General features: G+C 38.7%; 1 protein-coding gene across 2 annotated transcripts in view; it reads right to left on the bottom strand.

Moving 5' to 3' along the window:
- zgc:162879 (ras and EF-hand domain-containing protein) overlaps nt 1-18,556 on the bottom strand; it is a 63,190-nt gene that overhangs the window by 19,424 nt on the left and 25,210 nt on the right. For both annotated transcript variants that reach the window (XM_028822654.2, XM_028822655.2), the window contains exons 6-10: nt 9,875-9,990; nt 9,277-9,345; nt 8,702-8,783; nt 6,800-6,882; nt 2,709-2,931 (exon numbers count right to left, since the gene is read on the bottom strand). In XM_028822654.2, coding sequence (XP_028678487.1) covers nt 2,709-2,931; nt 6,800-6,882; nt 8,702-8,783; nt 9,277-9,345; nt 9,875-9,990 — 573 coding nt within the window. The remainder of the gene's footprint in view (nt 1-2,708; nt 2,932-6,799; nt 6,883-8,701; nt 8,784-9,276; nt 9,346-9,874; nt 9,991-18,556) is intronic.

The raw sequence follows: 18,556 nt of genomic DNA, 5'->3' as shown, positions 1-18,556 counted from the left end.
CATGATTTGGAAAGGCACACACCTGTCTATATAAGGTCCCACAGTTGACAGTTCATGTCAGAGCACAAACCAAGCATGAAGTCAAAGGAATTGTCTGTAGACCTCCAAGATAGGATTGTCTCGAGGCACAAATCTGGGGAAGGTTACAGAAAAGTTTCTGCTGCTTTCAAGGTCCCAATGAGCATAGTGGCCTCCATCATCCGTAAGTGGAAGAAGTTCGAAACCACCAGGACTCTTCCTAGAGCTGGCCGGCCATCTAAACTGAGCGATCGGTGGAGAAGGGCCTTAGTCAGGGAGGTGACCAAGAACCCGATGGTCACTCTGTCAGAGCTCCAGAGGTCCTCTGTGGAGAGAGGAGAACCTTCCAGAAGGACAACCATCTCTGCAGCAATCCACCAATCAGGCCTGTATGGTAGAGTGGCCAGACGGAAGCCACTCCTTAGTAAAAGGCACATGGCAGCCTGCCTGGAGTTTGCCAAAAGGCACCTGAAGGACTGTCAGACCATGAGAAAGAAAATTCTCTGGTCTGATGAGACAAAGATTGAACTCTTTGGTGTGAATGCCAGGCGTAACGTTTGGAGGAAACCAGGCACCGCTCATCACCAGGCCAATACCATCCCTACAGTGAAGCATGGTGGTGGCAGCATCATGCTGTGGGGATGTTTTTCAGAGGCAGGGACTGGGAGACTAGTCAGGATAAAGGGAAAGATGACTGCAGCAATGTACAGAGACATCCTGGATGAAAACCTGCTCCAGAGCGCTCTTGACCTCAGACTGGGGCGATGGTTCATCTTTCACAGGGCAACGACCCTAAGCACACAGCCAAGATATCAAAGGAGTGGCTTCAGGACAACTCTGTGAATGTCCTTGAGTTGCCCAGCCAGAGCCTAGACTTGAATCCGATTGAACATCTCTGGAGAGATCTTAAAATGGCTGTGCACCGACGCTTCCCATCCAACCTGATGGAGCTTGAGAGGTGCTGCAAAGAGGAATGGGCGAAACTGGCCAAGGATAGGTGTGCCAAGCTTGTGGCATCATATTCAAAAAGACTTGAGGCTGTAATTGCTGCCAAAGGTGCATCGACAAAGTATTGAGCAAAGGCTGTGAATACTTATGTACATGTGATTTCTCAGTTTTTTTATTTTTAATAAATTTGCAAAAACTTCAAGTAAACTTTTTTCATGTTGTCATTATGGGGTGTTGTGTGTAGAATTCTGAGGAAAAAAATGAATTTAATCCATTTTGGAATAAGGCTGTAACATAACAAAATGTGGAAAAAGTGATGCGCTGTGAATACTTTCCGGATGCACTGTATGAATAATCCACAATTACATGCACAAGTAATCTTTGCCAAAACACTCCAACATCATTAAACTGTGCAAAAAAAAATGTGAATTTGAAAATAAGAATGATGTATGTGTTAATCTTCTTGTGTTTTACATAAATATTTAGCTAAATGGATGCTTTATTCATAAGTTTATATTACCAGATTGCTAGGAGTACACTCTTTTCTGATGGTCTGTGTTACTGAGCCCTGCAAAGAATCCATTATCTGTGCTTCTTGCCTTACACCCAGTGCAGCTGGAATAACAATAATGCAGGTACTTTTATTTCAGCAAGTATTGCATTAGGTTACTCGTTACTTTGAAAAGTAACTGGACATGTTACTTTTAACACATTACCCTGCTGCTCCCGAGACAGTGTTGCTGAGTTTATCACGGTATGTTTAGCTCATCAGTGTAAATTTAGCGATTTCTGAAATATCGAGACAATTATTTCAGCCAAGGTAAGTAATCATGCAATTACCTTAATATTTGCTTCTGGAAATTTATTTTGTGGACACTTCTACCAAGGGCTGCTGTAAGTGTGTGCACAAGCAGACATGCGCAGACTACAAAATTCTTAACAGTAATCTGGTTAAAGGTTTAAATGACCACATAATCTGTTTATTCACAGAGAAATCCATCTCTGTTAACCAGGTTTCTCAGAGGCCAGATTGTAATTATAGTGCAATAAATGGGGTTTCCTAGTTCAAGCCTATTAATGCCAATTGTTAATTGCATCAATACTGTATAACTAAGCACTGGTGCAGACCATACGTATTTCTGTTTGTCCATAATTTAATCTCTTTCAAATGAATTCTTCCAGTAGGATAATGGCCCCTGTCACAAGGCACACAATTTAAGGTTGGTTTCACAAACATGGAAATGACTTCAGTTTGCTCTGTTAGCATATGCAGTCTTCAGATCTCAATTTAGTACAGCATCATTTTAGAAGGAGGTGGAATTGGGAGGTTAAGTAGCATTAATGTGGGGATGCAAGAACCCAGTGATGCTATAGAGTCTGTATTGACTAAAGAATGTTTCATCACTTTGTAAATTCCATTCCTTAAAGAATTCTGGATGCAATTGGTACACAAGTAGGTGTATTGAATAAGAGGCCACTAGGTATACAATATACATAATTTAAAATGTGTTTTTGTATTTATATTATATATATATATATATATTATATATATATATATATATATATATATATATGGAAGAGAATAGTAATAGACTATCAGTCAGGTAAACCTCAGTTTGTGTAGCTCAAAGGACTTTATCTCTAACGTGGATGTGAGCAACACTGGAGCACCACAAGGAACAGCCCCATCTCCTTATAAACACACATACATAAATCCTTAAACATCATAGAAGTTGTGATACCTCAATTTCAGATGGTGCATATGAATAGCTATGATGAATGGTCTCTTCTGAATCCTGGCTGTGATCGCTGTCATATTCACTGCAGGAATCTTGGCCATCCACTGTGTCATGTGACACAGAAACACCACTATCCAGATACTTGTCTGCCCAACTAGCAACATGGGAATACTTGGAATTGACTGATTTGTACAAGTCCACTGAAGCGTCATCCTCATCAGCATAGCTTTGAGAAAAGGAGCACAATTAAACAGAAATCCAAATGATAGTAAAGCAAAACAACTATCATTCTCCTTAATCATATATCACGTGATCATACAGTAAGATTAAACCTCTCAAAGATCCTGACTTTAAATATGCTAAGTTCTAGTACCAGGATAAACATCTAATGTTTTTGCTGCTTTGCAAAAAAGCTACAAAATAAAATTCAGTATTTAATAATGGAAATCTTCAAATTATGAAAACCATGTGACATGACAGAATACATATTTCACTGAAAAAGGCAATTTAAAAAAAAAAAAAAAAAATTCAGATGAGGCTATAATAATAATAATAATAATTCATTACATTTATGGTGTCCTGGTAACAGACTATCAGTCAGGTAAACCTCAGTTTGTGTAGCTCAAAGGACTTTATCTCTAACGTGGATGTGAGCAACACTGGAGCACCACAAGGAACAGCCCCATCTCCTTTTTTCTTCACTCTGTACACCTCAGACTATAAATATAACACCAGGGGCCTCATGTATAAATGGTGCGTACGCACAAAAATGTTGCGTATGCCCGTTTCCACGTCTGACATCGTTTTGTATAAAAACTAAACTTGGTGCAAAGCCATGCACATTTTCATGCCAGCTCAATCCCTGGCATACACAAGTTCTCTGCTTGGTTTTGCAAACTGGTGGCACCCAGTGTCAAAGCAGTGCTATTGTTCCAGTGTGGTTTCCCTTTCTTTTTTAGATCCATATCCCTGATGCGGCTTTATGATATACTGAAATTAACCGTATATTGTTTATTAGTTTAAGGCATCTGATTGTAATTAACCTGTAACAATATAATGGTCCACAGAATAGCCAAACTATTCCAAATACCATAGCTGCTTTAGCGTTGTTACTCTCACTGCACCGCTCAGAGCATTTATCCCACTGTATCTGAGTGTGGAATCACAGCTCTACAGCAGCTGATTGGAAAGAGAATTATCAGTATACAGTATCAAGCACACGCTGCCTAAGCCATGCACACAGTCTGTTTGAACTGCCCCCACACGGCAAACACTTCAGAGCCTTCCCTGTAGGGACCTTGCGGTTCAGAAACAGTTTCATCCCAAAAACTATAAACGCACTCAATCAGTCCATCCATCAAGTGTTCCTTGTAGAACTGTTTGTACTTATAAGTACAATTACCTCACTGTAAACTTGCAATACAGTTATAATATTGCACAACCTGAGCCACTTTATAAACGTGTATTTACATATGATGGCGATATAATTTTTAAGATGAAATGCACCAAAGTATGTTTATTACATTATACAGAAAACATTTTAACATCATTTAAATAATCTATATTGTTAATAATTAAACATGTGAGGACATGGTGTAGCAGCACTAGTGACGAGCTGGAGCCCCGTTCAGGGATTGTTTCTGCCTCTTGCTGTATTCTTGCAGGGACTGGCGCGACACTGGATGGATAGATGGATAGAATAATTAAACATGTACTACAAAGATATTTCAATGTTCCTTAAAAGTTTTGAAGAATCTGTGTTCTAAACTTACAGATGGCTCGACATCTATTACAGAGCTGATTGTGTGGTGATTGGTTACTTGGAGAAAGAAAAGGAAAGACAGGAATTGGAGGTTAGTACGTTTGAAAGAGACAAGCATCTTGTGAGAGGTAGGAACAATCTCTGGACGGGGTTCCAGCTCTTCACCATCACTGCGCCACCGTGTTCCCATGTTTAATACATGCTTTAATTCCTATCATCATGAAAATTATATCAAGTATACATCTCAGTATTTAAATTATTCAGACAGCTGTAATATCACTAATGTAATGGATTCTGTGTCCTGTCGGAGAAAGAGAAAGCCAGTTTAAGAAGCACGTAGTGATTCACACACACAGAGCACATAGAAGAACATATAGAATACAAAGCATTTAACGTGCTACTTTACTTACGATGGTATTTGAGAAACTAGTAAATGAAACGATTTTAAGATGAAGTTTATGATGTTCTACTTTAAATGACAAAATAAACTACCTGATTAATAGATGAAATTTCGAGATTAAAGTTGACATTTCGACCATTTTTCCCTGCTGTGTGCCTATTTTTTTTTTCTCTCTACCCTAATAAGCTTCCATATGAAACTCAGACATTGGGCTACAACTCGCCTTTTCACGGCGACTTTGATATCTGACAACTTCTTTTTTATTTCGGGCACTGTGCAACTTTGTGAACTTGAACTTTTGAGTTTCTCCGACATTCTATGTTACTCGATCAACTTCCTTTTGTTGTTTATACCACTGAGGCACGCTTTTCCTTGTCTCCACTTGGTATTGGCTATTTTCCCCCCTGCTTTTGCCGTTGTCTTTTCACAGAACGCTAAACTTAAGGGCGTTTATTTTTTTTTTTTTAAAAAAAAAAAAAACAAAAACTTAAATGCTATTCATATTGATTTGCATATTCAAAGAGGTGTAATTCTGGGAGGAGATGAGGTGGGGCGGCAGGCATGTGTACGTGCGTTACTTTTCACGCTGATCAAGATTTATGTAGCAGAAGAACGTGGAAGTTGGCATACACACAGATTTATGCATCTAGATTTTTTTGTGCATATGCACATTTCTGCTTTTGTCCGTACACCATGTTTTAGTGTGAATTCTATGCATGTGTTATGCATGAGGCCCCAGGTCATGTCACTTGCAGAAATTTTCAGATAATTCTGCACTTATGAGGTGTATTGATAAGGGCGTGAGAGAGTATTGGAGTCAGGTGGAGAACTTTGTTTCTTGGTGCAAAAAGGAAATTCTCTGCACTCCTACAAGTAAATCAGTGACAAGTTGGACTGGTCTCTGAACACAGAAGAGCCATATAAGAAAGGGTAGAGCAGGCCATTTCTACTAAGGAGACTGCATTCCTTAAATGTGGAAAACAACATGCTTCTCAACTTCTACAACTCTGTGAAGGCCAGTGCGATTTTTTTACGCTGTGGCATGCTGGGCTCGTAACATCATTTCAAGCTAATTAAATTAATTAATCAACAAGCTAAATAAAAGGCAGGCTAAGTTACAGGATACATTCTGGACACCCAGGAGGTCGTAGTGAAGGAGAAAATTAAAACAAAACTGAGTTCTAAAAAAATTCTAAAATTTTTTTATTTTTTATTGAGGATTTGTTCTGTTCTGTGTATTGTATTGTATTGTATTGACCCCCTTCTTTTGACACCCACTGCATGCCCAACCTACCTGGAAAGGGGTCTCTCTTTGAACTGCCTTTCCCAAGGTTTCTTCCATTTTTCCCTACTAGGTTTTTTTGGGAGTTTTTCCTTGTCTTCTTAGAGAGTCAAGGCTTGGGGGCTGTCAAGAGACAGGGCCTTTTAAAGCCTATTGCGGCACTTCCTGTGTGATTTTGGGCTATACAAAAATAAACTATTGTATTGTGTATCGTAAGAACCACCACTAGAGCCAGAAGGCAAAGCACTCGAATGATCAGTAGATCTACATCCCAAACCCCACCTATGGTCATGACCTTAGCGTAGTCACCAAAAGGAGGGAATTGTGGATACAAGTAGCCAAAATGAGCTTTCTCTGTTGGGTGGCTGCGTTCTCACTTAGATATCAGTCGAGAAGCACAGATATCTGGAAGAAGATAGGAATAGAGACGTTGACCCATTTAGAGGAGCCCATTGAGGTGATTCAGGCATCTGATACGCATTCCTCCCAGTGAAGGTCTTACAAACATGACCAGCTGAGAGGAGACCCAGGGCTTGTAGGGAGGATTATATGTCCCAGATGGCCTGGGAATGCCTTAGGATCCCACAGAAAGTGTGGCTGGGGATATATGCACACACACAAACCTTAAAAAAGGAAAAAAAAAGTCTTACCTGTTATAACTTTTGATGTGATTAGGAGTCTGTTCAGAAGCCTTTAATCTATTCACTGGACTCTGAGCACGTGGTGAAGGAGTCTTTAAAAAGATTTATTTTTTTATCAAGCACTAAATTCAACATTTAATATGTATGCTCAACATCATTATCATATTATAATAGAATATAATAAAACAGGCAGAAAATAAAAATTAAATCTATGTGACAAGTACTGCTAATTGTCATGGATGGGTAAGTGTGCATCTGTGCAGATATTAATATAAATGCAGTAACAGCACTAAATATCCTGTTTTAATATCATCCATTCTAATTGCAGTAGCAAAATAAATACTTTTGTACAATATTTTTTAATATAATAATCACAACCAAGTTAATAATGGTCCAAACCTTTAAAATGTTAAAAAAAATATTTTAAATCTAAACAAAATAATCAGTTACAAATAAATTTTCACAGTGGTCATAAAAGCAAAGTTGTGTTTCTAACAAATGACCAAAGGACTAATTTAAAATGACAGCCAATCATCAATGTTTGTCATGCATATTTCATCATTTGTCCATTCTTTCTAAGTAAACATTCCTTTTTCACTTGTGCTGGAAATAACTTTTATCAATCCTTCTAGTTTGAGTAATTCCAAGCTTGAACTGTTCAGTATGCTTTAAAGACATATCAGGCATCTTTTCTTCTATTCTGCTTTACTGCAATGAGCTCAAATATGAATGCAATTCCCCCATTCTGAACCTGTCACTGACTGTGGTTCACACACAGTTTATCTTTGGTGGTCTTCGTCATTTTGAAAAGCTTTATAGTGGAAGGGTTTGCCTGTCATAAGTATGTGATATGGAAGAATAGGAGAGACGCTAATTTTGTAAAGCTTACTTTGGGGATGAACAAAAAGATCACACAAGAAATAACAGCTATGACTGGGGAAAACACGCATAGAGTTAATATTAAGGGGAGCTTTATTATTGAGAGTGCTAAATGTTTGTTTGCTATAAATTTAAATCGCTATGCTGAAGCTGGTTTCTTTCACTTAGACACGATGCAGTTTTTCTACTGGATTCAGACAAGCTTTACTATTCTCTGCTCTGAACCTAAAGACATTGTCTCAAGACTCACAACAAGCTTAGCAAAGACTTTGTTCTTTCACAATTTTTTAAAAAGAGTTGGAATCGACCTTGGATTCAGTGCACTAAAATAAGGCGATAGTTAGGGAGACAGCTGGCTAGACTTGAGCTGCTATTTGATATGTTCCTCTGTCACGTATGCACATCTATGGATCATTTTCCAGGCACATGGAAGATAAGCACTACCACTCCAGGACATGCGGGGGCTCTGTCGGTGACAGTCATCTCTCCTTTCTCCCACAGCCCTGAGATACTGCCCAATAAGGGTAACCGATTCAGCCCCTACCAGTCCATCCATTATAAAACTGAGTTGCTCCGGCGGGGTTGTCCCAATTCTGGAGAAAGCAAACCACAGAATGAAGCTCCCACCCAAGTACTGACCACTCCACAGACCCCTGAACATCTCTAATTGTACACTACTTATGTTTTGTTGTTGTTCTACACACTATCTAGAGCCTGTTTATTTTTGGAAAGTATAAATATTAAAAAGGTTGACCTGGTTGGTTCCCCAATATTTCTTTGATGGACAGTGTGTTCCCTTGGTTAACAATGCTCTTATAGACCAGATACTGTTAAACCATTAAACATCACAAACAGCTTATTTATCTGCGACTACTTTCCCTAAAATGAAATTTATTTTAATATGTTATAAAATCATCTATGCTTAACTCATACTTTAAACTGCGATATTAAAATGATGTCCTATATAGTCAGAGCCATAATACACATTCAACTGTTAAACTTTCCATGGAGTGAAAGAAAAAATATACTTACTCTTTTTTTTGCTGATTCAATATTTGTCACTAAAGCAGATCTTAAACCATCATTACTGTCATATAGATTTTTGTTGACGGCCCTTCAAGAAACAGAGAGAGATGTTTGGATCAAGCACCGATACAGCTCATTGCTGCACGTACCATACTACGAACCACCTCAGGATCCCAAATTAGGACCAAAGCACAGCCGTACAATGGGTGACGCCTCTGCACCACACTAACTTGAATGAAATGGAACAGTGTGAGGTTTTCTACAGTGGCTAGTGTGCCAATCCTGCCACCAACCCCTGAGTTCTGGCTGGATGCAGGTTCATGTCATACCCAAGACTGAGCAATTGCAGGTCAATGGGCCTTGTTCAAGGGCCCAACAGAGTGGAATCACTTCTAGCATTTACGGGATTTGAACCGTAACACAATTAATTAATCAAATTAAAAAAGATGCAGCATATTTCAAAATGTCTTAACATGTTAAGACCACCTTATTAGTTTTCAGTGTGCTTATGTAAAAAATACAGTAAACAAAAGAATTCAAATGTTCACTGGTTTCAAAGTCATCAGAATAATGGGACTTACTGCAGTATTTCAATTTGACTAGAGTAAGTCTGCTGGTCTTGTGCCATTTTAAGCAGGGCATCCTTCTCTCTAGTGAAAGGGGAAAAATAAAAATTAGTATCTTTCTGTAGAACAAGACAGACATACCTTACTCACATTTTTAATGATTTTAGAAATTTAAAAAAGGTACATTTTACAAGTACACATTTGCAGGAAGTCTTAATTACTAAAATCAACCTGTAAACTATCACATCAACACAAGGGGAGCTGAACTTTTACATATACAATTGATTTTAGATTAATCAATTAGAATACTATTCATTAATATACAGCATGTTTGTTATTACACAACTAGAATCTGCAAAAGAAAGTGCAAATCAGCATAGGAAGAATGCATAACATTTACTCAGATGGATTTTTGAAATCCTCAAAACAAAGAAACAATGAATTACATTGTGCTTCTACAATGGATGCCCACAATGAAGTAAATGCAACATAGGCATGCACCTTGTTCATTTTTATGAGGTTCACATTTATAACAACATTTTAGAGCATGAGTTTAGGTCAAAGACTAACTGAGTAATGAGAAAAATAAACAGAAATGGCCACGTTTTCCTACCGTTCATACTGTATCCTCTGATCTGTATAATCATTTTTAAGGTGATCCATCTCTGCTTGAAGTACAGAAATGTCAGTTTGAGCCTTTAATAAATATGCTTTCAGTTGCTCCCTTTCCTGTGAAAAATGAGACATTTCTAAATGTGTGGACAGTGCTTGAAATGAGACTCAAGGTCTCAGGAGATCCATGTAGCATTAAAACAATCAGAAAAAACTGCTCTGTTTGATGAATGCTGTACATAGGACTTTCATACATCGTAATATTTAGTTAAAGGTCACAAAGTAATCTCTGAACAGATGATAAATGCAATGGGATCTTTGAATATCACTGGCATCCAGCTGATTTCTGTTCAGGACAGCACAATATGTGTGTGTATTTTAATAACCCCATATATGCTGCATATACGTATGTATGTACACACCAAGTTCCCTCTTCTACGCAGTGGTGTGCTGGGGAGGCAGCATAAAGAAGAGGGACGCCTCACGCCTGGACAAACTGGTGAGGAAGGCAGGCTCTATTGTAGGCATGGAGCTGGACAGTTTGACATCTGTGGCAGAGCGACGGGCGCTGAGCAGGCTCCTGTCAATCATGGAGGATCCACTGCATCCACTGAACAGTATCATCTCCAGACAGAGGAGCAGCTTCAGCAACAGACTGCTGTCACTGTCCTGCTCCACTGACAGACCGAGGAGATCATTCCTCCCCCACACTATGCGACTCTTCAATTCCACCCCGGGGAGTAAACGTTAACATTATACAAAGTTACTGTCTGTTATACCTGCATTTTTATCACTCAATCTTTTTTTAATTGTTTTTTTATCAGTATGCAGCTGCTGGAGTATGTGAATTTCTCCTTAGGGATTAATAAAGTATCTATCTATCAATCTATCTGGCATTCAGTCCAGGAGGAACTGTGGTTCTTTGACAAGAAGGGAGGCCAGAGGGTAAGGACAAGAATGGACTGGCATCCTAGACAGGTTGGGAATTGGTCCCTTGCCAGGTAGCGAGTCCAGAATAATGGAAGAACCGGGGAGTTAGCCCTTTTGGAGTATATACTCCTCTGACACATTAGAATGCACTGCTCCAGTGTTGCTGCTCCTATATACCTGCCTGTGGGGCATGGTGCTGCACACCATGCATGTCACTAGGGGAGCTACAGGGATGAACTGTCCTTACTTTGTAGAAACTTCCGCCTGGCTCAGAGGTACCTCCCCCAAACAACAGAAGCACTTCCAGGGTGTGGCCTAAAAGGAGCCCCTCTGTCTCAGTTTAGGGAGGAGCAGGGAGGAAGAAGAGAAAGAGGAAGGATTCACAATCCCTATGTAAACTGGGGCTGTGGGAAACATTTCTAAAGGACCTGTAAAGGTATTTGAAAGAAATAAAATTATTGTATTTGAACCTATGACTCAATTTGTGTCAGTTATGTCCAGGGTTTGGGGTACAGCGACACGGATTCATCCACAAAACATAAATACACACACACTAACTGTATTACCTGGCTTTGCCTGAGAAATTTCATTAGACAATAGGCCCCAATTATAATGGTGTCAGTTAACCAGGTGTATCAGAAGCACTATGTAACTAACCGAGTAGTTTTCTATATATACACAATATTTAGCAGGTTTGCTGGGTAGTGTCTCTTGGGGCTTTCAGGCTTGTTCATAGAAAGGTGTAACATTAATCAGAGGCTACACTGTATATGTGTACACTGTACACCACTGTATATGGTGGACAAAAAAATCAGGGGCTTACCATTGCTGATCACATACATTAAGAAAATGATTAGGAGCCAAGTGCATTAGATCAGGGTTAAACCTCTAAAGCCCCTAGCCCCTCAGGCTTGTCTTGTATTCAAGGATACCACTTATGGCTTTACTTCTCTCTTCCTAGCTCACAGCCACAGTGCCTGGCACCAGGATTCGAGGTTTATAATGCGCTTGCCAAACTTCACATATTCCTTGAGCTTGAACCTTCTCCTTTCATTTCACACCTGACTGTACATGTGAAAGAGATCGCGTGTCTTTTTATGTCTGAGAACCCTCTCTTTTTTCAGTCGTCCAGATATTCTATTGGTTAGTGGTGCTGTTCAGTTTGTCGATCGCTTCTGCTCTATCCTTTATTTGCATTAAGCACTCTCAACACAGCATAGTGCACAGCATGTACTGTACGTTAGCATAATAATAACACATATCAACAAACAATCACTGGTCAGGTAATTCTTTTTTCTGTACTGTCACCTACTTTAAAATCAGTCAAAGCATTTTGAGGATATTTATTGTAGTTTTCCATTGGTGAAAGGGGGTTTACTCCAAACTATTGATATATGGAAATGTTCTCTCTTAGTGGATACCTACCTACTGCAATAGATGTACCATCCTGCCAAATTTCAGGTTTTTGACTAAACAGGAAATTCTGTTTTTGTTGATGAGTGAGTGAATTTTATTTACATCATATATATAATATATATATATATACAATAAAACTTCTGGACACAAACTTTCCAAACACATACAAATCGGATTATGATCAAAAAGTTTGCCAAACTTTTGCATCTGTTCACAACCACACGCTCTGGTGGCGAACAAAAACACTGGCGGCTAGTTTCCCTTCCAGTTCGTACGTACCAATAATTTCCGCACATGTCCAGTCTCTCCGTGTACATTGTTCTCGGTCAGACGTGCGTGCATTCACTGTGAACTCTTTTGCATTAATTTGGCAATTAACCATGGCCTCTAAGCAAGTGAAGAGTGGTAGTGTTGGCGAGAAGAAAGGTTTGAAGAAAACTGAAATCTAATTAAAGAAAGAAATTATTGGCATTTGGTTTCGTCCGCTTATAGGAGATGGACGTCTGAAGCAGAGCTCCGCTAGCAGCGGCTTTATTTTCCCACGTATTTCATATTATTTAGAGGTATCCGGTATTTAACCCGACCAAGGAACTTCCACTACAATATACAAGCATGAGTAACAAGAAGAAAAGTCAGAAAGAACCGGAAAAGAAACTTAAAGCTGCATCAAAGTCTGGACAGACTTCCGGCCTGAGTGCAAGTGCAAGGTATGGCCTCACGGAGACTGACCTGGAACAGGCAGACGAATGCGCAGATTTCCTGGGACCCCCGCTCCATTGTATCGTCTCCAGTCGAGAGTGAAAAAGGGAGCGAAGGTGCAAGTGATACAGGTCGCGATGGATTGCCGATTTCTAAGGATCATTCGAGACTAGAAAAGTGCTCTCATCTACTCATCGCGAGCCTGCAGCACCTGCTGTAACAGGAGCTGCATTTCCACTCGCGGAGCACGAAAGCCGAAGCGAACTGTCCGAACTGAAAGAGATGATCGCTACACTGGCCACTGCCATGGTTACGGCCATGAATGAGCTTAAGAATGAGATTAAGAAAGATAACATGAATGATCTTAAGAAGGTGACCATTGAGCTCAAGAAGGATAACAAAGATAAGGAAACGCGTCTATTTAAACGTTTTGACGTGAACTTTAAAGGCATGTTGAAGAAATTAGTGGAACACATCGAAGAAACTAATTCCAAACTGAAAATGCTTGATGACCATATTAATGACGTTTCAGATCAGCTGGAAGACGTTAAGCAGGGACTCACGGCTCGAGTTGAAACAGCGGAACAACTGGCGTCTAACGCCGATGAAAAAGGCACAGCTGCGAACTCCGAATGCAAAAAACTTGGGAGACAGACTTGCAGCCCTGGAGGATGGGTGCAGAAGAAATAATATAAGAATTGAGGTTATACCTGAGAAACGAGAAAGCTCAAGCTCAAACCCAGTGAAATTTGCAGTAGAATTACTGTCTAAAATAATTGGAGATGACTTTAAACTCGACATTGAGATAGCCACGGCTTATCGCACAAACATACCAAGCGCCTTTAAACCTAGGTCTTTTATTGTCCGCTTCGAGCGACTACGATGTAAGCTTGATGTGATGGCACTTCTCAGACACAAGCAAGAGATTATATTCGAAAATAATCTTATTCGTATTTTTCCTGACTTCTCACCATCAACAGCTGCAAAACGCAGATCCTACATCGACATTAAAAAGTTGCTACGGAAAGCCGATATCAAATACAGCCTCTTGTATCCCGCCAAACTGAAAGTGGAAGTTCAAGATCAACATTATATTTTCCTAAGCAAAGAAGAAGCTGAAAAGGAACTAAAGAAGCTGTTTCCGACACTTTTTTGAAAGTTAATAAGGAGCCCTATTCTATCAAGGCACGGGAAGGACCTATGATCTGCTCTCTGGATCCATGTTTACAGAGACTGGTATTATAATTATACATCCTTTTCTTTATCTGGACTTTATATGTTTATGTTTTAATCAGAGTTATAGAGTTATAGACGTGAGTGTGAAAATGTGGAAGTAATTGAAGTAGGATTCGTTTTTTTTTCTTCTTTTTTTTTTTTTTTTTTAATTTTACTACTAAAGTAGACTGTTTAACATCATGCCCTTGGTTTATTGCTTTTTCTACTATTTATACTATTGCCATTATACTATTACAGTAGGAATTACCAGGTTTATCCTAGACTAGTTTTTAAAATCATTCCCAGGGTTGATTCTTTTTTTTTTAATCTTAATATCTTAACTTAAAAGCGCTGAAGATTATTTCAAGCTTAAATACTGTTAATGAGAACATTTTCGGCAGATAGTATTAAGAATTTAACTGCAAAAGATATCTCTGTTTTAATTCTGTAACGCCGCTGCAGGGTGGGGTTTGTTTTGTTTTGGACGTGCTCTGTCTCTTCGTATGTCAGAGGACTGGAACATCGCGAAGTGGGATCTAGCCTCATGTGGGGAGGCAAAATGGGGGGGTGGGGGGGATAAAGGGGGGAGAGAAGGAGAGCAGGTTATATCTAATCTATTCTTGTAATCCTTATAATTATAAATATCAATGCAACAATAGGCTAAAATGCAATAACTCATGGGGAATCTTGAAACTAAGATTAAAACTGCCATATTACCAATTAAAACTATAAAATGACATTAAAAACTCAGAATCAATGTCTCCATGATGGGACAGTTAACTTTGTGAGCTGGAATGTTAAAGGCCTGAATCACGAATTAAAGAGAAAGAAAGTATGCTCTCACCTAACAGGCTTAAACGCTAAAATAGTATTTTTACAGGAGACCCACTTACTAACCAAGGATCAGTTCAGATTACAAAAAGACTGGACTGGCCAAATGTTCCATTCTAGCTTTATAAAGAAAACTAGAGGGGTGGGAATTCTCATACATAGAACAGTTCCATTTGTAGCATCAGATGTAGTGTCGAACCCTGAAGGGAGATATGTGATGGTCATGGGCAACTTATATAACAGTAAAATGATTTTAATAAATGTTTATGCACCCAATGTTGATGATAAGGAATTCATGCAAAATCTATTTGCATCCATTCCCAATGTGAACACTCATAAAATTATAATGGCTGGGGACTTTGTGTTTTAAATCCACTCTTAGATAGGACTCCTGTGACAGGGGGGACGACATCTAATACTGCAAAGATAATTACACAGTTTTTAAATGATCACAACTTATCAGACCCCTGGAGGTTTCTTAACCCAAACTCAAGAACATATTCGTTCTACTCACCAGTGCATCATAGCTACTCAAGAATTGATTATTTTTTTTATAGATAATAATTTCCTGCCTACAATTAAATCATGCAAATATGACACAATTGTTATCTCTGACCATGCCCCTCTAGTCTTGGAGCTAAAATCAATAAGCCCCTCACACTCACCTCGCAGATAGCGTCTTAACCCTCTTTTATTGGCAGACGAGAACTGCACAGAATTTATATCCAAACAAATCAGCTTCTTCCTAGAGACAAACACGTCCACAGAGGTTTCTGCAGGAACACTCTGGGAAACTCTAAAGGCCTTCTTAAGAGGACAGGTTATTTCATATCTTTCCCACAGAAATAAATTAGAAACCAAGAAAGTGTCAGAGCTAAGAAATGAAATTACTAGAATAGATGAAGAACAAGCCAGGCGTCCAAATGAAGTTCTCCACAGGAAAAGGTAGGCCCTACATACAGAACTTAACATCTTAACAACTAAAGAAACTGAACAACTTATTTATAAGTCTAGACAGCATTACTATGAACACGGAGAAAAAGCTAATAAGCTTTTAGCTCAACAAATTCATAAACAAGAAGTTCACAATGCAATACCAGTAATCACCAACAAGAATGGAGAAGAAATCATCGACCATAATAAAATAATGCACACATTTAGAGATTACTATAAGTCTTTATATTCCACTGAGCCCAAAGAAGACAACACACAATCTAATGCATTTCTGGATACATCACAGATACCACAAATAGATGCTTTAAGTGCTGAGGAACTGGATAAACCTCTAACGCTAACAGAATTACTAGACGCTATAAAGTCACTACAAAGCGGGAAATCATCAGGCCCTGATGGTTACCCCGTAGAATTTTATAAGAAATTCTCCACTCAGCTAGCTCCCCTCTTATTGGCAACATTTACAGAAGCTAGAGACAACCAAATACTACCTCAAACATTTCGACAAGCATTAATCACCGTCTTTCCTAAACAAAATAAGGACTTGTTACAATGTGCATCATACAGACCAATTTCACTCCTGAATAATGATGTTAAGATACTCTCAAAAATCCTAGCTAGAAGGATGGAGAAAGTGCTGCCCTCGGTAATATCACAAGATCAAACTGGATTTATTAAAGGCCGACACCTATCTTCAAATCTCCGACGCTTGTTTAATGTTATATATTCACCAGCAAAATCAAACACCCCAGAGATATTACTATCATTAGACGCAGAAAAAGCATTTGATATGATTGAATGGAATTACCTTTTCACTGCATTGGAGAAATTTGGGTTTGGCCCGAATATTTGTGTTTGGATCAAACTACTGTATACCAATCCAGAAGCTTCAGTTTGTATTTATAACATTTGCTCAGACTACTTTAAACTAGAACGTGGTACCAGACAAGGATGTCCCTTGTCGCCACTGTTGTTTGCAATCGCTATTGAACCACTGGCGATTCACTGCCGAAATTCTTATCAGATTGTCAGAGAAGGACTGGAACAGAAAATTTCTCTATATGCAGATGATATGGTCTTATATATATCAGATCCAGAAAACACTGTCCGCGCTGTTTTAACAGCACTAACAGAATTTCAAAAGATATCTGGTCTTAGAATTAATCTGAATAAAAGTATACTCTTTCCAGTGAATTCACAAGCATATAATATTAGATTAGACACCCTACCTTTTACCATAGCAGATCAGTTTAAATACCTAGGGGTAAATATCACAAGTAAACATAAAGCTCTTTATCAACAAAATTTTGGCGTCTGTATGGAAAAAATTACACAAGACTTGCATAGATGGTCAACCCTTCATCTCACTCTAGCCGGAAGAATTAACATTGTTAAGATGAATATCCTTCCTAAACTTCTCTTTTTATTTCAAAACATTCCAATATATATCAATAAATCGTTTTTTAAACAGTTAGATTCAATAATAACCTCATTCATTTGGAACTCAAAACACCCACGTATCCAAAGAGCAACCCTACAAAGACCTCAGGCAGAAGGTGGCATGGCTTTACCTAATTTTCAGTTTTATTACTGGGCAGCAAACATACAAGCCATAAAAACCTGGACACAAATAAATGAACATACACAGGCTTGGTCCGCAATAGAAGTAAAATCCTGTAGTACTTCTTTATATTCCCTGCTCTGCTCTGCTCTCCAATAAATGAAAGTTATCGCAAATATACTAATAACCCAATTGTGCTTTACTCACTCAGAATATGGAACCAAATTAGAAAGCATTTTAAGATGGAAAGTATATCCAGTTTTTAATACCTGGAAAAGTTTTGGGATTAAAATGCTCAGAGATCTTTATATAGACAACATATTTACATCTTTTGAACAATTACGTTCAAAATTCAACCTCCCAGCTACACATTTCTTTTACTATCTTCAAATTAGAAATTTTGTTAAACAGAAATTGCCCGATTTCCCCCACCTTGCACCCTCCACAATGCTGGAAAAAATACTGCTCAATTTCGAGGAAACAAACACTATTTCCGCAATATATAAAATCTTATTAGAGTCCCTACCTTTCAAAGATCCAAGAGGACATTGGGAAGAAAATCTCTTAATCAATATATCAGAAAAGGAATGGAAGGTAGCAAAGCAGAGAATTCACTCGAGTTCTATATGCGCAAAGCATAGAATTATTCAACTAAAAATTATATATCGAGCCCATCTGTCTCGCTTAAAACTGTCCAAAATGTTTCCAGGGCAGGATCCAACCTGCGAACGCTGCAACTAAGCTCCTGCCTCACTGGGTCACATGTTTTGGGCCTGCACCAAACTAATATCATTGTGGACAAAAATTTTTAAGTGCCTCTCAGACAGCCTTGGTATCACAATCCCTCCTAACCCATTAACAGCTGTGTTCGGTGTTCTTCCAGATGGACTTGAATTGGAGAAGGACAAGCAAACGGTGATTGCATTCACTACACTTTTGGCACGCAGACTTATTTTGTTAAATTGGAAGAATCCTAATTCTCCTCTTATAAGTCAGTGGGAAACCGATGTTTTATATTATTTGAAATTGGAAAAAATCAAATTTTCAGTTAGAGGATCTGTACAAAATTTTTTCAAA

Source organism: Erpetoichthys calabaricus, chromosome 17 (assembly GCF_900747795.2).
Source record: "Erpetoichthys calabaricus chromosome 17, fErpCal1.3, whole genome shotgun sequence".
Taxonomy (NCBI): domain Eukaryota; kingdom Metazoa; phylum Chordata; class Cladistia; order Polypteriformes; family Polypteridae; genus Erpetoichthys; species Erpetoichthys calabaricus.
This window is presented reverse-complemented; position numbering and strand designations above follow the sequence as displayed.